This window comes from Ursus arctos, unplaced genomic scaffold, assembly GCF_023065955.2.
Source record: "Ursus arctos isolate Adak ecotype North America unplaced genomic scaffold, UrsArc2.0 scaffold_15, whole genome shotgun sequence".
Classification (NCBI taxonomy): Eukaryota; Metazoa; Chordata; class Mammalia; order Carnivora; family Ursidae; genus Ursus; species Ursus arctos.
In genome coordinates this window covers 62,837,366-62,865,286 of record NW_026622819.1, presented here as the reverse complement: position 1 = coordinate 62,865,286, position 27,921 = coordinate 62,837,366, and the positions used below count along the sequence as shown (strand labels likewise).

The 27,921-nt window shown below is 38.0% G+C and overlaps 1 protein-coding gene across 14 annotated transcripts in view; it reads right to left on the bottom strand.

Annotated features, from left to right (window-relative positions):
* The window catches only part of NSD1 (nuclear receptor binding SET domain protein 1), a 146,917-nt gene that overhangs the window by 13,178 nt on the left and 105,818 nt on the right, over nucleotides 1–27,921 (bottom strand). For all 14 annotated transcript variants that reach the window (XM_048224250.2, XM_026511049.4, XM_057312356.1 and 11 more), the window contains 8 exons: nucleotides 25,984–26,107; nucleotides 20,183–20,383; nucleotides 18,667–18,846; nucleotides 12,370–12,526; nucleotides 10,699–10,904; nucleotides 7,235–7,347; nucleotides 2,148–2,417; nucleotides 676–792 (listed from right to left, as the gene is read on the bottom strand). In XM_048224250.2, the coding sequence (XP_048080207.1) occupies nucleotides 676–792; nucleotides 2,148–2,417; nucleotides 7,235–7,347; nucleotides 10,699–10,904; nucleotides 12,370–12,526; nucleotides 18,667–18,846; nucleotides 20,183–20,383; nucleotides 25,984–26,107 (1,368 nt within the window). The remainder of the gene's footprint in view (nucleotides 1–675; nucleotides 793–2,147; nucleotides 2,418–7,234; nucleotides 7,348–10,698; nucleotides 10,905–12,369; nucleotides 12,527–18,666; nucleotides 18,847–20,182; nucleotides 20,384–25,983; nucleotides 26,108–27,921) is intronic.

Below are 27,921 nucleotides of genomic sequence, written 5' to 3'. Positions count from 1 at the left end.
TCCCAAACAAAGATCTGAATATCTGGAGGTGACGATCTCACAAACCAAAGGGTTCAACTTAATAAATGTTCACGAAGTTTCACACTAGGAAAGAATTCTGCTATAACAGCCAATGGAAGGGGTTGGGGATTGCTAGCAGACCTTAATATTCAGGTGCAAGAAGAATGTCAGATATACAGAAAATAAACACATTAGGATGCTGGAATTAGGAATGAGTCCCAATTATAATTCTAGGCACTAATGAAATGAAACTCATCAGCAAACTCCTATGATTGGAAAAGTAACTTGGGTTCAGAAGCTGAGTTCTACAATTTATGTGACCTTCTCAGTGCACTAAATATTAACAAATTAGCTTCTCAATCTATAAAATAAAAGGGTGAAAGAATGATTATTTACTTGGCTGGGTTCAGGTTTTAATCTTATAGGAAAAATACTAAAAGACATAATACCCAACTCGTATCGGACAGTTCAAAAAGAATGCAGTCGCTCTGTTGACTTTGGCAAGGGATGGATAGCCAGAAACGAGCAAATTTAGCTACTCCCGAACCCTGACAGAGCAAACCCTACCACCGTAAGGGGAAGACGTTGTTTTGGGCAGTGAATTACATGCCTACAAACACTATGGCTGGGACAATATCAATTTCACAATCTTATAACAATGGAAATAACACTTACTTTGTCTAGAGTAAGCATATAGAAATTGGTGATATCATGTTCTTGTGCGTAACGGATTCGGGCTCTGCACTCTTCTTCATCTATTAGCTCACCCACATACTCATTCACAAATTCACCCTAGAACAAGAAATAGCTCTTAACGGCAGAAAGCACAACTGTGTTCCCAAGTACACCTTTTAAAAAAAAATAATGAAAATAACAGAATCTCCAAAGCAGTTCATGTACATGTACCTAGTACATTTAACAAAGGTTTATTCAAGAAACATAAATATGATGCTTCAACTATTTGACAATGAAAAACACCTCCCCACTCCTATCAGTGCTGTGAGGAGAAAGACTGGGATACAGAAGACACTAACGATCCACCAACACAGAAGCAGGTCAGCTAGGGCTCCATTAAAATGGTGATGTAGATAGCTGATCCCTTTAACTGCTCCAAAACCTGAAAGTCACTTTCCGTAACTATGTTCTTTCTCCTTGGAATATGCCCTGCCTGCTGCCCTTCCACATTTTACAATACCATCCTTCTGACTCACGCCGTTACAGTCATATTGGCTTTTCCTCATGCTGTCTGCTTTGCCAGCAATGCTTTAACACTCACCTAGCCTAAGCCAACAAGTACTTATATTTCAATTCTCAACTTAAAATATTCTCAGAGTCAAAGGTAGTTTCAGGCCCTTTCCTTTACCATTTACCATATGCCTCCAGAATCCTTTGTGCTTCCAATCTGGGTGATTACTTGATCAACGTCTCTCCCCCTTAGAATGTAAACTTTATGAAAGCATGGACTATGTCTCTCTTATTTACCACGGCATTTGCACACAGTAGATATATAATAGCTACTTAGCAAATAACTGAACAGACCAGCTGATACTCACTTCCTTTTCTAGAAACGAACTTCAATACAATTCTTCAGAAAGTGTAACTAGAGTGAGGTTTATTTTATTAAAATGTCAAATAAGATTTATTCTACAGAAAGACTATATAATATTCTCTATTAGAAACTTGCAGGTCCTTCTAAGTTTGAATTCGAAGATGTTACTGCACTTTTATTAGAGAAGGCCTAATCCTGTTCTTCATTTCCCATGAACCAAAACCCATTTTCCCTTAGTAAAAACAGTTTTATTAGGTGATTAACACCTCTGTATCACATACTCATTATCCCCTAACTACAGGTTCCAGGATTATCACAAAGAGCAAATAAAGCCACAGTATCTCTATGAATTTCCTTTATTTTTTCATCCTCATACACCGTTAACATGATCAATACTACGGACTTTAGAGGTAAAGGGGACTATTCTCAAGCGTCTAAACTCTAGAAGGACCCAGCAAGACCCAACAGTAAGGTTAATCCTTATACTATGTTATCTTTCCTCTAATGATCATTTTCTCATATTCATCAAGAATAATAACTCCTATTAAGCAATTGCAAAGAAGAAAAAAATCTGGAAAATATGAAAAATTTTCTTCACCTTTTTAATATCTGTTTTTGTCCGGAGACCCCAGCCCCTCTGTAATGTGCGGAAAATTTCAACCTCTGGATACTGGCGCTTAGTGAAGCACTGGTTTTGGCAACGTCCTCCGGCAGGACATACTGTGGGGTGGCACTCATAGAGCAGCATGCGATTGATGCACTCAGAGTCTATCCCACAGGGGTTATCATCAGTAGCTTTACAGTTGCAACGGGGAATTTCAGACAAGTCTGCAGTGAAGATCTGTACCCTGCCAATAGGACGGTTCACCTGCAGAAGAAACACATACTAGAGAACATCAGGCAAGTCAACACAAGACAACTCAGGACCTATAAAAGGTAAACTTCTTTCTTTGAAGTTGTATGCCATATTTTTACGTGACTTTGAACTTAGGGCATTATTCACAATGGCTAAAACGTGGTACAAATAATGAAATGCTATTCAGCTTAAAAAGAAAGGAAATCCTGACACATGTTACAACATGGATGAACCTGGAGGACAGGATTATGTGAAATAAGCCAGTCACAAAAAGACAAATACTATGTGTAAGTAGAGTAGTGAAAATCATAGAGGAAAAAGTAGAATGGTAGTTGCCAAGCAATGAGGAGGGGAGAATGAGGAGTTAATGTTTAATGGGTATAGGGGCGCCTGGGTGGCTCAGTCGTTAAGTGTCTGCCTTTGGCTCAGGGCATGATCCCGGCATTATGGGATCGAGCCCCGCATCAGGCTCCTCCGCTGGGAGCCTGTTTCTTCCTCTCCCACTCCCCCTGCTTGTGTTCCCTCTCTCGCTGGCTCTATCTCTGTCAAATAAATAAATAAATGAAATCTTGGGAAAAAAAAAAAAAAAGAAAATTCTTAAAAAAAAAAAATGTTGAATGGGTATAGACTTTCAGTTTAACCAGATGAAAAGAGTACTAGAGGTGGCTGGTGGTAACAGGTGCAAACATTATGAATGCATTTAATATCAATGAACTGTATGCTTAAAATTGATTAAGCTAATAAATTTTACGTTATCTATATTTTACTGCAACAGAAAAATTGGAGGAAAAAAAAGATTAAGGCAGTCAGTCTGACATAAAGCCTTACTTAATATACAAATTATGGATCCTACAAAAATTTTTTAAAAATCACTTTATGAAAATCATAATTTCAAAGCTGGTAGGCCAAGCGGAGTGTAACCTGAGTTTCTGATATTACCACATGGTGGCGCCACGTTAGCTGGTACATAAAAAAAATTCTTAAGTGGTAAATGGTTGGCATGAAAATGTCTTTGGGTAACTGGGATTCCTCTTGTATGTGAAGAAATATTTTTAATATTTATTATCATAGTTTGTAATCTTTTTAATAGACTACAGCAATGGGACTCATGCATTTATTTAGTAGTGGTGCTAGTACTATAAAAACTATAGTGAAAATCTTGGTGTGATAAAACATAGAGGTCAAACAACTGCTGTAACACTGAAGCTGTTAGTGTTTTCCAAATGCTAGCAACACTGCTGAGGGAAAAAATAGACATTCCACAACAAAGATGGATTTGTGCACTATGAGAATGAGTCTCCCCCACCTGGTATTATTTCACTGGGAATAGTCAAACTGTGAGTCTTCAAAACCCCATCCCATACATAAAAATTGGCTTTTCAGAATTCTGTGGTTTTGATAAATTGTTTCACTTGCAAGATTATTTTGAGAATAAGAAATATATGTAGAAAGTCTACATATAGAGACATACAGAGTCTACCAGCCTCTTAAACATGGTAGATATTATAATTTTCTTTCTTTTAATGTCCATTTAGTTGTCACATCAAATATTCTAGATTATCACACCCATTCAATCTAAAATTACTATGATTAGGGGCACCTGGGTGGCTCAGTCAGTTAAGCGTTTGGCTCTTGATCTCAGGGTCCTGAGTTCCAGCCCTGCAATGGGCTCCACTTAAAAATTAATTAATTAATTAATTAATTAAAATGAAATCACTATGATTAACAAAACAGTTCTTTCCATCCTCTAAAAATTCCCCAAATGTTTCATTTCTAATATTTTAGTTTTTGCCTCTTCTTTAACAATATAAAATCTCCAACCTGTTTGCAGAAATATATTGTCCTCAACCCAGTTCTTCGTAACACCTTACAAGGATGTTAACTCTGCCAGATCTCTTCCCAGATACTTCAAAATACTGGCAAAAACTGTACACTTCTTGGGGTGTCTGGGTGGCTCAGATGGTTAAGGGTCTGCATTTGGTTCAGGTCCAGATCCCAGAGTCCTGGGATGGAGCTCCCTGTCGGGCTCCCACCTCAGTGGGGAGCCTGCTTCTGCAGCTTCCCCTGCTTGTGCTCTCTCTCTCCCCCTAATAAACAAGTAAAATCTTAAAAAAACAAAACAAAACCTATAAACTTTTTGTTAGTGGAGGAATACTCCTACCACATGCAAATGGAAGTCACGACCCCGAGGAAAGCAAACTCTAAGGGGACAGAAGGTAAGGACTGACTCAATCACCTCAGATTGCAGGTTCTACACATACGGCATTAGAACATACACCTGTTTCAAGGTAATCTTTACCTGACCTCCCTTCCGCAAAAGTTTCATCCTACTCCTTTTCTCTCTATAAAGATGTTTCAATCATTCTTTCTTAACATCTGATCTAAACTGTTATTAACCTGTCCTATTCCTCTCCTAATTTATTTATTTTAAATTAATATTTATATATCTATATATTATTTTAAAAAAAATATATATATATATACACCCACCACCACCACCACAATAGGCCAGATTTGGCCCATAGACTATAAGTATGACCACTGTTGTTCTAAAATCTTTTCCTGGAAATGTATTTGTTTGTTTTTAAAAAGGTGGGGAGGGGGGGTCTGGAGGAAAGAAGCTGGCTTCTAAATTCTGTGATAGATCACTCCCAGGAGTTCTCTGTGCTTGACATGCTACTCTGAAATGCCTCCCTTGCTGTTGTCTGGCATCTGACTGTGGGAACCAGATTCCATTCCCCTTTTCGAGGCCTAACTACACTTAGAACTCCATGCACTATGTTATATCTCCATGCACAATAACTCCCTTTAACTCTCAGCATACCACCCCAGCGTCCTTTAGACCCAATTTTAGGTTTTGAGTATCTTTTCTTAAGCAGGTTTATTTGTAAGGATTGATATTTTATGAATTTTATTCTTTCTTAGAGGTCTTCTAAAGATCAAAAAGTAAATGTACTTTTTTTTTTTTTTTAAAGGAAAAAGAAAACCCTCATTCTATCCTGCAACTACCATGTACATCCATTAAATGCTTTAAAAAATCCAAGCTATTACTGGGTGTTTACCCCAAAGACACAGACGTAGTAAAGAGAAGGGCCATATGCACCCCAATGTTCATAGCAGCAATGTCCACAATAGCTAAATTGTGGAAGGAGCCAAGATGCCCTTCAACAGATGACTGGATTAAGAAGATGTGGTCCATATATACAATGGAATATTACTCAGCTATCAGAAAGAACGAGTTCTCAACATTTGCTGCAACATGGACAGCACTGGAGGAGATAATGCTAAGTGAAATAAGTCAAGCAGAGAAAGACAATTATCATATGATTTCTCTCATCTATGGAACATAAGAACTAGGAAGATCGGTAGGAGAAGAAAGGGATAAAGAAAGGGGGGGTAAACAGAAGGGGGAATGAAACATGAGAGACTATGGACTCTGAGAAACAAACTGAGGGCCTCAGAGGGGAGGGGGGTGGGGGAATGGGATAGGCCGGTGATGGGTAGTAAGGAGGGCACGTATTGCATGGTGCACTGGGTGTTATACGCAACTAATGAATCATCGAGCCTTACATCGGAAACCGGGGATGTACTGTATGGTGACTAACATAATATAATAAAAAATAATTTAAAAAAATAAATAAATAAAATAAAATAAAAAAATAAATAAAAAATCCAAGCTATATTATGGAATTTTCATGTTCTTAATCTACTGTATCTCATTAACATTTTACTGTTTCATCATTATTCATAGTTACTCATCAGTGATTCCCACCTATACCAAAAAAAGACTAAACAAGAAAACAGAAAAGTGATGGAATCACAAAAGCTTATGCATGCAACAATGAAACAGTCACACTTTAGTTTCTCTATTGCATTGCCCAAAGTATTAAATCATCTTTCCAGAAAGTATGAAAGATTAAGGATAACATCTTTGTAGTCTGCTTTTAGTAGGGTTGCTTTCTTGAGCAAATAAAAATACAGGACACCTGATTAAATTTGAATTTCAGATTTAAAAAAAAAAAAAGTTTTTTTAGTTTAAATATGTCCCATAGAATACTTGGGGATATACTTGACCATATTAGACTCTAAAGATGGTGGTGAAATTGATCTCTACATGAAACTTCAGACTCTTAAGACTTCAGAAACTCAAATATCAATGGATACACTAACAATGAATTTCTACTGACAAAAAAGAAATACGGTATTCTTAATCAGAAATAACATCCCACAAATATTTTACAACAAGAACCTGGGTAGTCTCATTTTTTACTTCTGTAAATTATTCATAAAAATGATTTAAAACGTTAAAAAATACAAAGGGTCCACTGGACCCAGATGGTAAATGGTGATGACTCTTTCACTAGGCACATTAGGGGTTAGGTACACCTAACACGAATCCTCCTGACCTTGGGAAACCTAATCATAGTGGTTACTTAAAATATCTTTAGTGTCAACCATTACCAAGAATACTTACCATGTGTATTATTCATACTATCTCAGGGCTATTTATCATTTTTTATCATGGTTCTCGAATCCCCTTCAAACTGCAAGATGTTGCCTGTGCACAGACTCTAATCCAGTTCACTTCTATAAGAAGACTTTCCAGGGCAACAGAAAAAGTTATCAACACACAATTGACTTTTTATAAACTACAGACAATGTGCTAGGAATGGTGCTCTAGAACTTTTTCTTATCTTCTTTCAAGTTCATACCTCTACCTAAAAGCAACTGCGCTTGTGCTTCCAGTCTTCTTCATGAACAGAGCAGGAAGACAGCACTCTATAACGGGGTCTCTTCTGGAGACAGAGTCTCCTGCAGTGTTTTCTCACCTTTATATGTTTGTAAGGTGGCGGCTTCTTGTCATTCTTTCGGTCTTCCTGCAGCTGTCTTAGCTCTTTTTGGGCCTTTAACTCCTCAAATCTTGCTGCAGCTTCCTGAAGAGCTAAGAAAACACACAGCACAAGTCACTTAACTTTGGGTGGAGTTATTTATTTCGCCTTTTTTTCCCTTTGAAGTTGGAGAAAATCCATGGTTTAGACAAAAATCAGCCAGCACTGGGGTGCCTGGGTGGCTCAGTCATTTAAGTGTCTGCCTCCAGCTCAGGTCATGATCTCAGGGTACTGGAATCAAGGCCTGCATAGGGCTCCCTGCTCAATGGGGAGCCTCCTTCTCCCTCCCCCCCCCACCTCCACACATGCTCGCTCTCTCACAAATAAATAAAATCTTAAAAAAAAAAATCAGCCTACACTATATGGAAAACTAAGAAGTACATATGATTGCTATTTTCAAGTTAATTTATAGTCCCAGGGTATTCAGATATAGCATTAAGACAAAAAATAATCTACCACTACATGGCACGATATAGACTACCACCTTCAGAGGAAAATTTAAAACAAAAACAAATCCGGCTAAATGATCTGAAAAAGCCCACAAATAACATCTTCTAATGACAACGAGACTGCATCTGCTCAGCAAAGTCACCGTGCTTAATTAAGCCTAATTCTTTCCTCAGTTCTGAACCTCCTGCCTCCAGAAACATTCTGTCTCCTAGGTGCCAAGTAACATGCATTCCTCTGGAAGAAATTCAAAGTTGAAGTTTTCCTCTCCTTCTTGCCTAATTCTCTAAATAGCACCTGTCCTATTCCTCTCCTAAGATTCATTCTGTAAATATCAACTATTAGCTGTAATGATATATAGATCTTCATAGCTGATTTGTATTCAAGTCCTGTACTTTCATATGCTTAAAAGATTATAATATCTTAGAAGTCCAACAAAATCTTAAGATTCTCATTCTTTTCCACTTAAAACAAATTTTTAATTCATTCTTCTTTTTAAAAATTCATTCCTTGTAACCTAGATTAAAAATTCTGAAAAGAACTCCAATTCTTCTCCCTTTTTCCTCTCTGTAGCTTTCCCCATATTCTGTCAATTCTTTAAAGAAAATATCCCCTTTGGTCCATCCCCTTTCTCCATTTCCCTGTTAAACATCTAACAGAGCTTTTGCTGGCTAGAGTCCTCTAAGTTGGGGTTTTTGTTTGTTTGTTTGTTTGTAAATAATCACTCCTTTCTTCATTCTATTATTCAGCATGTCCTGCCTAGTCTGTCTACTTAATGTCTATTCAAGTACCCATCATCCTCTCCACCCCAGGGACACTTCACTGTGTCAATCTTGTCATCTCTGCCTGGAACTACCAAAACAGCAACCTCACAAGGCCATCCCTGGCCACAGGCTCTCACCTTCTATGGTCCCAAAACTCAAAGATTTCTAAAAACTCTGCTCTGGCCATGTAACTTACCTACCACCTTTTCAGGCTAACAGTCCTGTGTTCCCCCAACCCCATCTTAAACTATACCACATAGCTAGAGGTCACTCACTCAACATGTTAGATTTAATGTATGCTTTCACATGCGCTGTCTTGTTAACAACATTTTCATTTGTTAACTTCCTCGCCATCAGTGTAGGGGTGAAGAGTTTGGATTCTAGAGCCTGAATGCTAGAGTTTGAAACGTTCCTCTATCACTTACTGGTACTGGCACCTTGGGCAAGTAATTTAACTTTTATGTGCCTCAGTTTTCTCATCTGTAAGGTAAGGATAATGACATCTAACTTATACTGTTGCCACAAGGACTTAAAGCAGAAAACAACCGAACAGGGCCTGGCAAACAACAAATGATAATTATTATTATTAAGATTCACTCTTCAAAACCACCTGGAAAAAAACCAACCCATGACTTCCAAACTTTGATCCCCAGCACAGTTAACGCTTCCTCTTGGTCTGTTCCCATAGCATACCATACACAGTTCTGCCACAACACGCAATGAGTAACATTTTGACTGCTTGTATCTGTGTTCAATTCCCCCATAAAAACATGTATTCCTTGAAGGCAGAGGCACCCAGCCAGCCCAGGGTTGAGGCACAGAAAGAGCAGAATCGGGATGCCTGGGTGGCTCAGTCGGTGGGTGTCTGCATTCGGCTCAGGTCATGATCCCAGGATCCTGGGATTGAGTCCCACATCAGGCTCCTTGCTAGCAGGGAGCCTGCTTCTCCCTCTGCCTGCCACTCCCCCTGCTTTGCGTGCACACTTGTTCTCTCTCTCTCACAAATAAATAAATAATATCTGAATGAATGAATGAATGAATGAATGAAAGCAAGAGGGAAAGAGAGAGGGAAAGAGAGAGGAAGGAAGGAAGGAAGGAAGGAAGGAAGGAAGGAAGGAAGGAAGGAAGGAAGGATGGGTAGAATCCCGGAGATTCAGCAGGATCAGACTTGTGGTATTCCTTACAACTTCTCCTTCTCCCCCAGCCTCTGTGGTGTCCAGCTCTACACAAGCAAAGACATTGGTCAAGTGGTCCCTAACCATCTAAGACTACAAAACTCAAGAGCCAAGCTCCTATAGTGTTAATACTAATAACCCTTATCTACACAGAAACCACATGGCCAATAGATAAGTGAGGACCCACTGAAATGACATGAGGCAAATGGAACCTTTGTGAAACTTGTTCCCTATGGGTCCAGGAAGTTTCGCCTATTTACTTTTCTTTGAATCTTCACCTTATGACAAAGTTTCACCTGCTTAGAATCTCCACCTCACCATACAAAATCTATATACTTCAATGTCCAAATATATTCGATTAACAAGAGATACCTATATTGCCTTTCAAGGGACAGCTAGGAAGAAGATAATTATCATTAATGGGATACCAACTATGTGCTCTGCCAGTTGATGTTTTTATTACCTCACTGAATTCTCAGAGCAACCTTTACTCATTATATAGTAAGAGAAAACTGAGGCTCATAGTTGACTCAACCCTGTCTACCCCAAATGTCCCCACTCTTTTGCTGCTATGCCAGCTTTAAAAAAATCTTTGATTCAGAACATTTATGCTTTGACTTTCACTGTATCATTTTGCTCTATTAACGACTCTGTAACTTCCTTGGAACAAAGACAACTCTACTAGAGATTCTGATTCTTGTCTAGCAAACCACAGGGCTTAAGCTATGAAACAGTTCCAAAGCTCCAGTACTTGATAAGATGCTGAGAAAACAGAACTGCTAAGACAAAAAACCTCCCTCAAGGAAATTCCTGTTACGTAAAGATTAGGCTCAAAAATAATGAATAATGTGGATCAACTTTCCTATAAAATCCTGTAGCTGACCCAGAGAGCAGAACACAGCTGCTAATGGAACATATGTGAATTCTAACACATAACAGAATAGACACTTGGGTCTGTAGATACAGAATAGATATAGAGGTCTGTGTTGGCCTGAGAAACAAAAAAGGATAAAGTTACCTTTTTTATATGTCCCGTCCACTCCTTTGCCCATCTTATCCTTGCTGCTCACATCCCCCTCCATATAGGGAAAGACTCGGGCCTGATGCGTCCACAGATAGTCATTAGACCCAAAGAAGAGCACAGGGAATTCGCCCACATCATGTCTCATCTTATCAATATTGGAAGGTACAGCTCGAGGATGGCAGATCTCAGCTGGCCACCACCTGAGAAAGGTGGAAACAAAGAAGGAAACCTTTAGAAGACTGCAAGACACTAGGAAAATGACCTACCTTAGCACAGGAATAAGGAACAGCAATGTCTGCCTATCTACATGGAAGTCCAACCTAGTGCATTTTTACAATCTAACTAAAGAATAAGTCATATGTACTGAAAACATGAAAATGGCCACTCTCACAGATGTGCTCACATATACACTTTTTAGACTCAGTAATTTTACTTTAAGGAATCTACTAAGGAAATAATAATTTAACAATAAATAATAATTATCTCATAGAAGATATAAACAAAGCTTTGACTATAATGTTCACTGAAGTATATAAGAATGAAAACCTGGAAATACTCTAAATGCTCAACATTTAGGGAATGATAAAGGAACTACAGTATATGATACAACGAAATACAATTTGGCCTTTAAAAAGTAAAAGTTTCAATAATTGTGAGGGGTACAGAAAATAACGCCAAGAAATGCCCCCTGAAAATAAAATAAAAAGCATATAAATCAATGCTTTATATTCGCTTTAGGAAGACAATTTGGTATTAGCTATTTAAGCTGGAAACCCCTTTCCTAGAAAAACGGTGCATGTTCAATAAGGAACATTGACAAAATGCTCATAGTCCAAAGAGGAGAATGGATAAATGAACTGCACTATATTGTGAGATTATATCAAGAAGAAACGTAGAACAACAAAGTATGAACTACAGTACTGCACTAACTGCTATAAATCTCAGGAGTATAACAGTAAATGAAAAAAGCAAGTTGCAGGAAAATATAGCAACTATTCTTTATGAAAAGGTCTAAAACATGCAGAAAACATTATATATTTGGTAAACCATTACAGCAAGGCAAAGGAATAAAAAACGCAAAATGCAGAATAGAGGTTACCTCCAGGGGTAGGGAGAAAGTGGATTCAGAAAGGGTCATGGAGGGAGCCTCAAAAGTACCAGCAATGTGCTATTTCTTTAAATGGGAGGTACATACACAGATGTTCCTTTCTGATTCTTTTAAATCATGCATGTTATATTCTTTTGTATGCTCCATGTTCAGTAAGAATAATTTTAAAAAGGAAAAGACACAAAACTGAGTATAAAATATAAGGCCAATTATTTTGAGGGTATATGCGTTGGTATGTCTCCAAGTAAATATGTCAAACTGTTAGCAATGTAATCTTCCTTGTTTGTTATGGTTTGCTTTCATTAATGAATTTTCTACAGAGAATATGTATTATTCATATAATCACAAAATATAAAAATGAGTTTTTTTCTTTTATAATGAAAATTAATGGGGAGAGGGGTGGACCTTGCCTAATAGGAAAATTAAAAAAAAAAAAGAAAGAAAGAAAGAGAAGAAAAGAGAAGAGAAAAAGAATTAAACACTGTATCTGAGATCCCGAGAAACAGAGGATAGGATGGTAAAAGAAATCACTGCCAATCTCCTTTATGCTCACTCACCTGTATCGTCCAACTTTTACCCAGACAATTTCCCTGTAATGTGGCTTTTTGCCTGCCTTACAATCATTGCAATACCAGTTTCCTTCAGGGATATCAATGTTCAGGCATTCACGATGAAAAGCAGCAGGGCAAGAATCACAGCACAGAAGGCTGCCTCCTGTGGGAATCAAAAAATCTGGCACTCAGAATCACAAGGCTGCATATAATGACCCAGCTGAAACAGCTTTTGCTCCTAACCAATTATTTATCTCCCAGTGAAGGGCTTAGTAATTTAATTAGTTATTCAGAAAGACTTTTCTACAAGAGCACTTATTCCCTCTCCCAATATTTCTGTGAATCACAACCCTGAGGGTTTATTATAGTCACAGCAAATAAACGGGAGATCCTATTGGCAAAATTAGGTTAGGGCAGTGAGGTCAGAAGTCAACCTCTCAAAGCCAAGTATGTGCATATACACATTTCTTTCTTTCTCTTCACTAAAAGACAACACGCTAAATTTCCCACAACGAACAGTAAATAATCACACCTAATTGAAGACTAAACAAGTGAATAAATGGCCCAGTAATGTCTGACACATAAGTAGTCCCCATATGGTCAGTTCCTTCCCTCTTTTTAAATTACTAACTCTTTAATCTTTTTTATGTTTGGCACTCTGACACCTATGGGCTCTTTTCAGAATAACATAAACGCTTAAACCTAACACATAGATTAAAAGGACACTGTTACATTAAGGTATAATCATCAAAATGTTAGAACAAGAGATTAGAGTTATATATGTTTCTTTGTAATACAAAAATAAGATCTAGCAGTGACAATGATTGCAAAATATTTAAGGTATCTACAACCGAAATATCTGTGATTTTCACTGGTGACAAAAATAATAGGTACTAATGTGGTTAGTTGCCTAAACTTCAGTTAAATAAATGTTTTCCCCTCTCCACTGAGGTTTTTCAAACAGGATAATTACATATATTGCAATGATAATGAATCTTCACTTCCTAAAGATTTTCAGAGTGACTCAATTTATATATCTGAAGCTGAAATCCTCATGTTGCAGACTATAAAAAATTTCAGATAAAGAGGATTCATACTTAAGGAATATAATAAATACCCTGTTATACCAGAAATGAGAATATGTCAAACATGCTAGACTCAAGCATATAAGTCCAAGTCTCATCCTAAAGAGTTAGTGGGGGATAAAGCCTTAGCAAAGTATATATCCACACCCATCTGGGTTTTACTGTGCCCCTTTTGTCTCATAATATCCTATAAAAAACTTAAATTTGTGACACCATCCTACCCATGCTGACTTTTTCCTTTTCTCAATCATCTACAGCAGGCTCTTAAAACAAGCTCTGGGGTGTTTATTTTCTTGGGGCCAGGGCTGTGTGCTTAAGACCCAACTCCTTTTCAATTAGAGAAGCTCTCCTTTTCTCCCTGTTGTATACTGAAGCTTGATTCAGTGATATTTCATTTGGAAAAAAGTCTGTTGCTACAGTAAGTTTGAAGAACTTGTTTACTCAATATATACAGCCTGTACTCTCTGCTCTGAAACTCATATTTAGCTATTCTTGTGCATTTCATTGGGTGAGTCGAACAATTTCAGCATGGGACATAAGAGTGAGGTACAGTCACATAATTTACCTACCCCAATAATATACCTTCTAGAATATGTCCTATTTATGCTTAGTTATCTGCTGAGTCACAATCTGATTACCAGTATAATTTGCCAACTATATAGACTTGGTAGAAGAATCTTCCTTTCACTAAGCTGGTTTTCACAACACACTAGAAATATTTCATGTACAATAAGGCTCTGCACTAGGCCTTACAAGGAGGTTATATAGCACGAGAAGAAATCTGCGCATAAGAATACCCACTGAAGAAAGGCTAAGGACAGAGCTGAGGGGAAATAGTGGCAAACAGTTTTGCAGGGAATGACATAATATGATATGAGATGAGAGAGAATATGAGAAAAGAAATCAACAGCATTAATCTGGATAGATGGATGGGAGATAGGCAGAAGTGTTTATCTGGTGGCAGTAAAGGACATGTATAGGAGAAAGACAGTAAGACAAAAGAGGGAAAATGACATGCAACATCAAAAGAAGCCAAAAGAGGAAAAGTGACATTTCGTGGAAGAGGTAAGAGAAAAAATTTAAGCACACTGCTGAATTCCAGGAACTGGTTCCTCTCAATTTAGCAGTTTACCATATTACTGTCCTAATACTCTTAATGATCACCTTCAGCTTTCTCCTATACATGGGCAAAAATGTCCTAAGGCTCTATTCTTTCCCTGTTGTCCAATAGCAGGAGAATCTTAGATATTAGATAGTAGGACCAGCAGTTCTCAGGCTTTCTGGTCTCAGGATAACTTTATACTCTTGAAAAATGATGGAGACTCCCAAAGAAGTGTTGTTTATATAGGCTAAAAATACTGAACTTATTGGGGCACCTGGGTGGCACAGCGGTTGGGCGTCTGCCTTCGGCTCAGGGCGTGATCCCGGCGTTATGGGATCGAGCCCCACATCAGGCTCCTCTGCTATGAGCCTGCTTCTTCCTCTCCCACTCCCCCTGTTTGTGTTCCCTCTCTCGCTGGCTGTCTCTATCTCTGTCAAATAAATAAATAGAATCTTAAAAAAAAAAAAATACTGAACTTACTAAACAGAACCAAAACTAAGAAATTTTTAAAACATTTATTAATTCACTTAAAAAAAAACAATAAATCTATTATGTTAACATAAATAACATTTTTTTGGTGAAAAATAGCTGTATTTTCCAAAATAAAAAACAGTGTTTAACATTTTTGCAAATATTTTATTTTTAAAGATTTATTTACTTGAGTTAAGAGGGAGAGAGAGGGACAGAGCACACAACACAGCTGGGGGAGGGAACAGGGAGAGAGAATCCCAAGCAGACTCCCCACCAAGCAGGGAGCCTAACACAAAGGCTCAATCTCATGAACCCCAGGTCTTGACCTGAGCTGAAACCAAGGATTGGACAGTCAACCGACTGCACCACACAGGTGCCACTCAACTGCATGAGTGCTTTGACTTAACCATCAGTATGCAACAGAAACACTTTATGTGTACTTCCTATTTTATCATAACAGAATATTAAAACAGTGTTCACCTGAGGGTTGAGATTTAATAAAATTAATAAATTTTATTCAAGGACATTCTTATGTGAAACTTCCTTTTTTTTTTTTTTTTTTAAATTGAGTGTGGTGACACAAAGTACAATGACTGATTCTACTTGTATGGTTTAAAGTCATTGCCTTGATCTGTATTAGGTGCCAGCAGTTTTACCCACCACTGGTTTTGAACCATCAGTGCAAATGTCAACAAACTATAAAAGGCACGTAATATCTTATTACTATTATGGAAAGAGTTATGATTTCATGGAAGCCCCTAAAAGGGCCTCTGGGTCCTTACCCCTTCCCCAAGATCATGGATCACACTTTGAGGGCTGCTGCTGCAGCTAAGTTTCCTAGGGGACTCAGTTATCATTATGAGTATCCATTATTGGACTCAGTAGCTTTTCAGCTGGAACGCTCAGTGTCAGGAATGCCATCACATGGGCACCCTGACTCTAAACCATCTCATTCATTTCAGCCCACTCTGGAATTAGAAATGGTCTAATCCTGGGACACCTGGGTGGCTCAATCAGTTAAACATCCGACTCGGAATTTCAGCTTAGATTATGATCTCAGGGTTGTGAGATCAAGTCCCACGTCAGGCTCCATCCTGGCTGTGGAGCCTCCATAAAATTCTCTCTCTCTCTAAAAAAAGAAAAAGAAAAGGAAACGTTCTAATGCTCAAAGTGCTTCATCATCCCATCGCCAAGAAATGTAGGAAACTTTTGGAGCTTACACTTCAGCCTCCCAGAAACCTGTTTTTAGTCTAAGACTAGGATTATAGAAAGTTGTATTGAAATGCTATTAAATACCAGAACTCTTATCGTTAACCTTCTTCTAAACAAAAGAAGGGTGGTACACTAAAGAAGCAGCAGTGCCTACCACAAGACTGTGTTATAAGGAGCAGGGTTGTAAGAACAAAAACAATGCCCGCTTTGTGAATTAAAACATCTCCACACCAAAGGTGCCCTTTCTACCCACAGCTGCACTTAACATTCTTTTTATTTACTCTATATTAGTAGCATAGTTTGAGGACTCAAACCATGGCCTGGTGTAAACTCTAGTCAGTTAAGTATAACTTTTCCTTAAATTGTCATGTTACATATATCTAAGAACACACACAAAAAAGTCCAAATTGACCATTTTCAATCACATAAAGCAGTCAAAAAAACTTTTTTTGGCTTTAGCACTATTCAGTATATCCAAATTTATCAAAAGGGATGCTCATTCAATTATACATGTTGACTTTTCAAATGCGTCCCTCAGAGGGCACCTGGGTGGCTCAGTTGGTTAAGAATCTGACTCTTAATTTCAGCTCAGCTCATGATCTCAGGGTCGTGAGACTGAGCCCTGCATTGGGCTCGGGCTGGATGTGGAGCTTGCTTAAAATTCTCCCTCTCCCTCTGTCCCTCTCCTCCATTTGAGCACACGCTCTCTCTCAAATAAATAAATAAACAAACAAATAAAGTCCCTCAAAATGTTCATAACCAGCCAAGTTTTCATGAAATTACATCACCAATAAGTATTCAAAAACAGAAAACTGAGTTGTTCCCCCCCAAATTACTAATCAACAAAATTTCGTCAATTAAAAAAGTAATGAAGAAACTAGGTAAGAGAAATGGTGTCACCCTTAACATCAGAAAAAATTGTGAGTCAACGTCCACAACAGTCTCAGAAAAAGAAATATAGCTTAAACGTTTTATAGCAATCCAACACAGGCTTATGGTATACAAGGCAATTGACGAATAAACTCAGCAGAGAATTACAGCACCTGTGGGCATATCCTAGCAGCTCAGTCCACCACAAGAACAATCAGAATAAGGAAACGTGAACTATAAAAACACCACAGTAAATAGACTGGTGATGATGACTACATCATCCACTTAAAATAACTAATAAAAATCAGGCTGTGAAAAATGGAAAGAAAATGTATGTAAGAAGCATAACACTGACTATTCTAAAGGAGAAGTATGTTTTAAGTTTAAAGAAAAAAAAAGATATAACATTTATTTTTCCTCCACCTTAGAAGAACGTCTAGGAATTAATATTCCTAACAGTGAAGAAACATTTTACAGACATTCATAAATCCCTTCATTTTCTCTTTGTTTCATCCTTTTAAATTCATGAATAAATGATTTAACAAGAAAGAAACACAATTGTACGATAGAATACCATCTTCTACAACTGTTTCTATCTAGATATCTACCCCTGCTATCCGGATATGTGCACAAATGTCTAAAGTAGTATCACTTAAAATTAAGCAATGGTTTTTTATGATGGTGGGACTTGGGACAATTTAGGATTGATCAATCATTCATTCATTTCCAGTTTATCTTTCCTCTCCCCCCCCCAGCTTTATTGAGCTATAACTGATTTATAACATTGGGTAAGGTTAAAGTGTACAACAGAATGACTAGATACATGTATATACTATGAAATGATGGCTGACGTAAGGTTAGGTAACACACCCAACACCTCACATAGTTACAATTTTTTTCTTTTTGGTGGTAGTGAGAATTTTTAAGATCTACTCTCTTCAGCAGCTTGCAAATATATAATACAGTATTATTAACTAGTTACCATGCTGTATATTAAGTCGCCCAAACTTACCCATCTTCTAACTGGAAGTTTGTACCATTTGATCATATTCCCCCATTTCCAAGGGTGATTTTATTCCCTTTCCCTTGTCTTTTTATTGTTTGCTTATCTTATTTTTTTAAAGATCTATTTCTTTATTTGAAAGAGTGTGTGTGCACACATGTATGCACGCGGGAGTGGGGACAGGGGAATGGGCAGAGAGAGAAGCCCAAGCAGATTCCATGCTAAGAGCTGAGCACAAGGCAGGGCTCGATCCCACTATCCTAAGATCACAACCTGAGCCAAAACCAAGAGTCAGATGCTCAACCGACTGCGCCACCCAGGCGCCCTTCATTTGTTCATCATTTTAATAAAAATAAGGTCATTCTTCAAAAAAATAAAATAAAACCTCTCCCTATTGGGGAAAAAAACCAAGATTAAACGTTCTGCTATGTTATCACTAATTCAGAACATTACTTCAGTATTTCTCTAGTAGCAATGTGAAGAAAATTATTTTTGTTGCAATTAGAATATTGTATTAATCTCTTTTTAGACTATTCGTACATTAAGCAGCCATGTCTTACCTTCTGAGCATACAAAACACCAGCTAACATTAACATGCTCGTGATTTCGGCAGCCCCGCCTAGGTGCAAAGTGATTAGGGCAGATGATACTATTAGATGCAAGAATCTTGGACCCAGCAGCCAGGCAAAAGTCATTGGCATGGTATGCCACAGGGCAGCGGACACAGCGCATCAGACGACCTAAAATTACAAGAAGCAGGAAAACCAGGAGTAAAAGAAAAACAAAAGAGATTAAACATAAAAGCAACATGAGTTACTGAAATCTCTTTGTCAGCACTGAGAAAATGTCACTAATAGAAGGAGGCACTACTCCAAGGGATCATAAAATAAACAATTCACTAAGAAAAGCTCAGATGGGAGCTATGTGATAAGTTGCCACAAGGAGTCACAACCCACAACTGTTAGGTGAGCCTGCCTCACCAAGGAAAGCTCTATTGAATCCATTGCCCTGACTCCTAGGAAACCTGGCATCAGCCTGAAACTAAATAGGGGGGATGTGCACAATCTGAATAAAAGGTCAGCTAGGAGAAAGACTAATGCTTGCTTTCGTTGCCTGGTACTGTGTGATTCTTAAAGCCTAAACTTTTAGGTAAATGAACCTTTTCACCCCTTCCAGATAAAATATGTCCTCTAATATACATCACCTACTAAAAACCATTACCAAACCACCTAAATGCAAACTATAATAACAACTGAAAAGGGGAAGATAAACTGATGGTTAAACTGTAATTCTGATCAAGTGAGTGAAATTACTGTATTTAAGACCGATGAGATCTACAGGCTCAGGAAATCATATTATAAAACATACTGCCAGTCTAATTACAAGGAAGTCAGAATACTGGTAAATTTTTCCTGCTCAATCCCCTATGAGAGAAGTAGGGGCTCTTTGCGCATACAAGCATTTAACAGTGGAGACATAGTATTTGGCTTAGGAAAAATTAGTTAGAGATCCCATTATTATCCAACAGAAATAAATGATTGTCTTCCCAATGAGAATAGACGTAAAAGCTTAACTCTACCTATATTCCCACAGGCACCTTTGGAAGCTCAGCTCTCAACCTAACTATAAAGCAGGAAAGAGGTTTCAGGAGAGAAGTTTCCAATTTAAAAAAAAACGAAACAATCAACACAAAACAAAACCTCAATCCTATCCTAAATTCATGCCTGAATAATATCACATCTGACACACACAGATATAAAGGGTCCATAGGAAAAGAATGCACTTTAGTCTAATGTAGTAGGGAGAGGAAGATGTACAGTCGAACACTTTCTCAAACTAAGTATCACATGAAATCCAAATATTTGAAACCACCACATAACAACAGGGCTCCACAGAATACAATGTGGGAACCAATGGAATAGTCCATTATCTTGTTCTCTCTCACATAAAATGCTGGTACTCTGACAAAAGCTAGAGAGGCCATGAAGAGAGACATGCCACATCGCACCTGGAAATACAAACTACCAATGAAACCAAGGTTTTACAATTAGACGAGTCCATGTGAGAAACCCATACCTTTAGATGCAGAAACACTGGCTGGATTAGCAGCATGGCAGGTTATACAGATGTGAAGGGAGCACCGGAAGCCCTTGTTCTGCATGACAGTGGGTGGATACTTCTGGACACATTCTTCATGGTAAAACTTTCCACACAAGGGCAAAAGGCACCTTTTAACATCTTCCCCACTCTGCTTACAAACAAAACAGGTATGGATTCCTGAGAAACAAAAGGAAGGTAATAAATTAACACCAATTTAAGAATTCATCCAATGCTAAACTATTAGATAAAAAGTTTGTTAAGTACACAATTCTGTACCAAGTTCCAAAAAGGGGTGGGGTGGGGGGGGCTCCGTACCATCAAGCGATTCTCCCAACACCAGCTGGGTGTCTTACAATTCAACTGAATTCTGAAACTATATACCTGGAAGTAACATCATATCCCACAGGTTAAGGACTCAGTTCTACAAGATGGCCCTTGCCCCCAGCTTTAGATGCCAGTCTCAAGTCCAGGTTGTCACCTATACTTCTGACTGGCTATAAATCAGAGGTTGATTGATTAATTTGCTAGAATGGCTCAGAGAACTAAGAGAAACATTTTATTTACTGGATCACCAGTTTATCATGAAAAGATAAAACTCATGAATAGCTAGCTGGAAGAGATGCACAGGGCAAGGTATGAGGAAAGGGTGTGGAGCTTTCATGGCCTCTCCAACAGCACCACTTTATTCTGAATCTCCACACACCCACCAACAATCCAGAAGCTCTCCCAAACCCATCCTTTGAGGTTTTGAAGGGAGACTTCATTGCATAGGCTGATTAAGCGATTCGCCTGGGGATTGACTCAACCTCCAGACTCCTCTCCTCCCTAGAGATTTGGGGGATAGGACTGAGAGTTCTAGCCCTCTAATCATAAGGTTGGTTCTCCTGGCAATCAAGCCCCCATCCTCAGGTGTGTCTTTTATTAACATAATAAAACACACACAAAGGACATCTTTATCACTCTCACCACTCGGAGAGGCCAAGGTTTTGAGAGCTCTGTGCCACAAGGGAAAGACCAAAATATGTATTTATTTTAAATCACAATATCACAGTAAAGAACCCTGTAATACACTGATCAGACTGACACCATGAACCTACTGAACAACCTTAAGATCATTACTAAGTGAGAAACTCTTGACGGTACATGCTTGCTTATGTGACACAACAGAAGTACACATTACCTACAAAGCATTCCAGCCAGAAGAAAACGGACCTGAAATTAATCCAGCCTCTAGATCTAGCTACAAGTTTCCAGGAAATAGGGAAGATAGAGCAACAAATTAAAAGGACACCTCAAAGATGCAATCAACCAAATTTGCAACGCGGAAAATTTGGCAGAACAAATGACCACCGTCTCAACAAATAAATGACATTAAAAAATAGGAGGGGGGTGTACTGTTGTAGATTAAAAGAAATTTGAGACATATCAAAAAATACAATAAAGGCAGTCTTATTTGGATCTTGATTAAAATACTGTAAAAATACATCTTTGAGACATATGGGAAAATCTGAAAATGGGACTAGGCAGTAGGTGACACATAGAAGTTGCTGTATAGGGGCGCCTGGGTGGCACAGCGGTTAAGCGTCTGCCTTCGGCTCAGGGCGTGATCCTGGCGTGATGGGATCGAGCCCCACATCAGGCTCCTCCGCTATGAGCCTGCTTCTTCCTCTCCCACTCCCCCTGCTTGTGTTCCCTCTCTCGCTGGCTGTCTCTATCTCTGTCGAATAAATAAATAAAATCTTTAAAAAAAAAAAAAGTTGCTGTATAATTTTGCTACACATCAGGTATTTTTTTAAGTTGTCTTAGACCTTTTGAAATATATGGGTAAAGCACTGGGTATTATATAAGACTGATGAATTACAGCCCTGTACCCCTGAAACAAATAAAAAATAAATAGAAATATATGGGTAAACAGAGGCAGAAAACTGATAACTACTGAAGCTAAATGATGAATATGTGGGGATTCTTTACACTGTCCTACTTTTGTAAATGTCTGAGGATTTCTGTAATACAAAGTTTAAGAAAAGGGTAGGGGGAGAAGAAAAGAAAAGAAACAACTACCTCTCTCTGAGAAGCAACACAAAGTAAGGGAAAGAGCCCAGGGTTGAGAGACAGACCTGAATATGAATCTTGCCCCTGACACTTGCTGGAAAAAGGAATTCATTTAAAAACAAACAAACAAACAAACAAACAAACAAACAAAACCCCCACCTTACCTACAAACAATAAGATCACCCAGCTAATAATGATTTTAAGACAAAACTTTAATTATCCATTTGGAAATAAGCAAACTACATACTGCCTGATGACATTATTAAATTGGAATAACCTAAATTATGGTGTGGTCACTCCATATTAGGAAAATAGGGTAAGCCACAAGCAATAAGAAATGACTCCCTTATTCTTACTCTATTCATCTTGACTAAAACCAGGGTAAAATCTGCTACCCTCAAAAATAACAGCAACTCTACCTCATGTCATATAAATTAATTCAAAACAGACCTTAGACAGAAAGATGAAACCTAAAACTATAAAATTTTCATTAGAAAACAAAGAAAAGCTTTGTGATATTGGGTTATGCAAGATTTCTTCAATATGACACCAAAGCAAAATCTCTAAAAAGAACAAACTGATGAACAACTTCATATTCAATTAAAAACCTCTTCAAAACCAACCCACAGACTAGTAGAATAATTTAGAAGTATGTATCTGATAAATAACTTGTATCCAGAATATATATAATGAACTCTTAAAACTCAACAGTAAGAAAATAAACAACCTAATTAGGAAAAAAAGATTTGAACAGATACTTCCTCAGGGAAAACGGCAAAAAAGCACATTAAAAAGATGCACAATATCATCTGCCATTAGGAAATGCACACTAAAACCACAATGAGATACCACTATTCATCTGTCCAAATGGCTAAAATTAAAAAGACTGACAATACCAAGTTCATGAGGATGTGGAAGAACTGAAACTCTCATACATTCCTGTTAAGAATGTAAAATGGTACCAACACTTTGGAAAACAGTTTGGATGTTTCTTAAAAAGTTAACATATACCTATCATGCCATTCTGCCCTTACGTATTTACAGAAGTAAAAAGAAAATGTATCCATGCAAAGCCATGAATGCTCACAGCAGCTTTATTAATAATACCCCAACCTGAGAACAACCCAAATGTACATCAATAGATAAATGAATAAACCAACTGTGATACATCTGTTCAATGGAGTACTACCCAGCAATAAGAAGGAACGAACTCTCAGTACCTACAACAATGTTGATGAATCGCAAATTAACTACGCTGAGGGATGGTTTCACAGGGGTATGAACACACACATGTCAGAATTTACCAAATTACACTTTGTGCAGTTTACTGTACAGCAACTATACCTCAATAAAGCTGTTGCAAGAAAGAGAATGAAATACTGATACACACATGAACACAGATGAGTGTCAAAAACATTACACTGAGCCAGACACAAAAAAACTACATACATTTTGTTCCACTTACATGAAACTCTTAAAAAGATAAATCTAATGTGTAGTTACAGAAAGCAGATCCTTGTTTGCCTGAAATAGATTGGGGGGGGGAATGAGGGGCATAAGGATCAACTGGGACTAACTACAAGGGAACGTCTGGAGCAATGGAAATGAAATTTTCTCAATCTTCATTGTGGTTGTGGTTACACAGGTGTATATAAATTTTATCAAAACCTATCAAAACATTAAAACTAGCACATTTTATAGAAGGTAAATTATACTTCAGTAAGGTTAATTCTTTAAAAAATACCTTTGCCATAACTTGTTCAGAGAATATCACATTGTAATAAAGATAAGACTAGCAAAACTGGATTATCTGTACAAAAGGCAAAATCTTCCTAAGATTAGGATAAGAGATATGCACATACCTAAATTTTTTCCCCTATATTTCATTTATAGGGCTGGATGGCACTATTTCCCATAATGATCACATGCCCACTGTGCAGGAGGCAAAATAACCTCACAACTATCTTGTCTTCCAGCTTTTATTCCCACATTGCTAAAAGCAGTGGCAGAAAGAGGAGATAACTCAATATGACACAGCCACTGATTTACAGACAGACGTTAATTCTGTCTCTTGTTCCCATAGGAGCTACTCTAAACCTACACTCTACCCTTCAAGTTAGAAACCACCTTTCCCCCAACATTCTCACCAAACTAAGAAAAAACTTTGGCTTCCTTATTCTGCCTCCCAACTCCAAGGTACATTCCTCTTTTATCTTTTCGTCTCTTCAAGATTATTCTCTCCTGTCACTTTGTACCTGCACTCCACTAATTCTTCCCTCTCCTGTTGCAGGAATTTATTTCCCAATGTGGTTCTTAACATTCATCCTACAAACACTTTCTTACTCTTGACCCTAGAATATCCTCCCTTCAGCTACTGCCCTCTTTTCCATGGATATCAAGCTTCTGTAAGTAGTATATACTGCTATCCATTTGCTCTTCAACCAGGTTTAGTGTGGCACCCTCTGACAAAAAGTCAAGCCTTTTTTCACCGCCAAATATAACAGCGTCTTATCACCCCAGAACCTTCTTGGTCTCTTTGCCACATAGCCCCCTGCTGACGACACCTCACTCTCCCTGGCTTCACAGACATTCTCTGACTAGCTCCTCCTCACCCTCCAGTGTTTTTTTTTTTCATGTGAGCACACCCTGAGAACTTTTGTTGGTCTTTTTCTCACTCTCCAGATGCTTTCTCCTGGGGCAGGTTCATTCACACTTGCGGCTTTAATGACTTAGGAGTGTAACAGCTTTCAGCCCCCATTTTTTCTTACTACTTAAATGCTGGAACATTCGCATATAATGCTGAAGAAAGAACAATCTCCTTAACACAGCCTGTGAGGTACTTTACAGGTGGTTCCATCCACCATTCTTAGTTTCTGACCCTTTTCTGATCTATATATTATAACTCTAAAAATATGTCTTTCCTTTTTTTGGTAAACAGTTTTGTTGACATATGATATACACACAGAAAAGTACAGCATCCTAAGTTTACATTTCACAAATAATCAGAAAGAAAACACATTTATGTAATCACCACTCAGTTCAATCCAGTAATCCAGAAACCCTCTTTGTCACTACCAATGCCTCTTCCCTAAAGTATCTTAAACTCTAAACACATTAACTTATGCCTCCTATTTCCCAAATATTCTATACTTTCATTACTGGACCTTCTTGTCCTTCCCTTCCCCACACCAATTTCCATATCTCTTTTAAAGCCAAACTCTGGGGGCGCCTGGGTGGCGCAGTCGTTAAGCGTCTGCCTTAGGCTCAGGGTGTGACCCCAGGGATCTGGATTGTGAGCCCCACATCAGGCTTCTCCACTAGCAGCCTGCTTCTTCCTCTCCCACTTCCCCTGCTTGTGTTCCCTATCCTGCTGGCTGTTTTTCTCTGTCAAATAAATAAATAAATAAATAAAATCTTTAAATAAATAAATAAATAAATAAAGCCAAACTCTGTTATCTTCCTCTGTGGAACTGGCTCATCTTTGTTCACTTATCACTATAAATCTCTCTCTACTACAATCCTTTTGCTCTATATTATACTATCCATTCATTATTCACTTGGTATTCTTCTCTACAGGCAAAGATCACACAGCACCTATCTGCATCTGTACCAACTAGCCCAGTATTGCCATAAAAAAGTGTCTGCAATAAATGTTGGGACTTTTTCCTGAAAAACTTAAAACTCAAACCCTCTTTGGAAGAAAACCCCATCTATATCTACTTCACCTGTACGACATTCATTGCAGATAAATTTTCCTCTCGGCATCTCAGTTAATCCAAGGCACTCCAGGTGGAAAGCCCCACAGCACTGAGCCTCACACAACAGCAGCTCACCCAGTTTCTCACAGTTCTGTTAAGAGAAAGAAAACAGGTATGTCTATAGAAAAAGGATTTTTAAAGTCCCAAGCAGAAGGCCCTCATGAAGGCAAAGATTAAGCAGCAGCTTTCCAGAAAGAAGCAAGCCCACCATTTATTCAGCCAATATTTAATGATTAACTCCTCTATGCCAGGTTCCACAAAGTTCCTGGCTCTCATGGTTCACATATTCTAAGGATTAAAAATACAAGTAAACAAACAAATGGGAAAGTTATCAGATAATGATAAGCATTAAGTAGAGAATTCAAATAGCTACTTTGGATTGGGTGATTGTGAATGGCCTCTCAGACGGAGTTCTGAACTACAAGTCAGTCACATGATCTGACAGAAAGCCCAGGAAGACAAGTACAGAAAGTCCACAGACAGGAAAAACTATATCATGTCTGAGAATCGTAAGGAAAGTCAGTGGACTAAAGTGAACAAAAGTTAGAAGTGGTAGAAGATGAGGTAAGAGAAAGGCAACAGCCTGACTGTGTGGCCTTACACATTACGCTACAGTTTCAGATTTTATTCTAATTACAAAGGTGTGCCATTAGAGGGCTTTAAAAGGGAAGGCTAAAATCATATATTCATTTAAAAACAGATTCCTCTGATTACTACATGGAAAATGAGTTCAAGAATGAGAAAAGTGAGAACAGTAGCAAAGAGACAATCAAGAAGGCTACTCTAATAGTGCAAGCAAGAGATACTGGTTAGCTAGACTTGGGTTGTAACAGTCCCAAAAGGGCTCTGATCAAGGTTTGAACAACATTTGAGATACATCTACAACCATCTCAGAGAGGTCACCTTTCTGAGACGATCTCATCTAAGACAGGGTGTCATTTATGACAGGGCGTTAGAAATAAAGATCTGGCTCTGTTGCTTTCAAAATATAAGATTTATGAAAATTCTACAAATTTCCAACATTTGTTACTTTCATCCCTCTAACAGCCTGACTTTTTCCCCCCATACTGATTAGCAGGAAAATACTAAAAATGAAAGAGTCTTACTGTGGAAGACAAGAAAGAGGAAGGGCGACTAGGTAAGTCTAGTATCTTCAAGAACCCAAAGAAACAACAGGTCTTGGCCACTGAACATCAAAGCTTAAATAAACAAATGAGTAGGAGAGCTTTGGGAAAAAATGTCAGAGGGAGCCAGGGTCTTAAGAGCAGACAGAGCCCAAGGTCTTAATCAACCTACAGTATAAATTAGTCTTACACTTTGGCTCTTCCATTATCTCCTATTCACACATACAAATTGACAAACGCCATAAATATTATCTACTTTGTTTTATATATTCACAGTGCCAGTGATACCAGCTTTTATGTACAAAAACAAATTCGCCTTCATCATTTGAACAGGAAAACATCAATTATGGTATATATCATAGAATGTTTTTAAATTAAACAAATGCTATGGACTAACCCTTTAACTGGGATGACTACGTAATTCATCTTTCAAACTGGTAACCATGTGAGTGAAAGGACATGATATTAATAAATTAAGCAAGGACAACAGATTTAAACAAAGATGACCCAAACAATCCAGACCACAAGGCAACTACCCCTTTAACCATTTTTTGTTGATAATCTTCGTGGCCATATAGTCTCTGAGGACTAACACTGTGCTTGGATGCTGATCGGAATATGATCAACCTTCTTTATGTAACAGTGAAAATGAAGAAACAAAGAAACTTAGCTGAAATTCTATTGTTCATCATAACATATTCTGGGCTTGGGTTAACTTTATTTTTTAGCTGTTTCAATAAGAAAGAACAACAAAAAAAAAAACCCTATTATCTTCAAATTT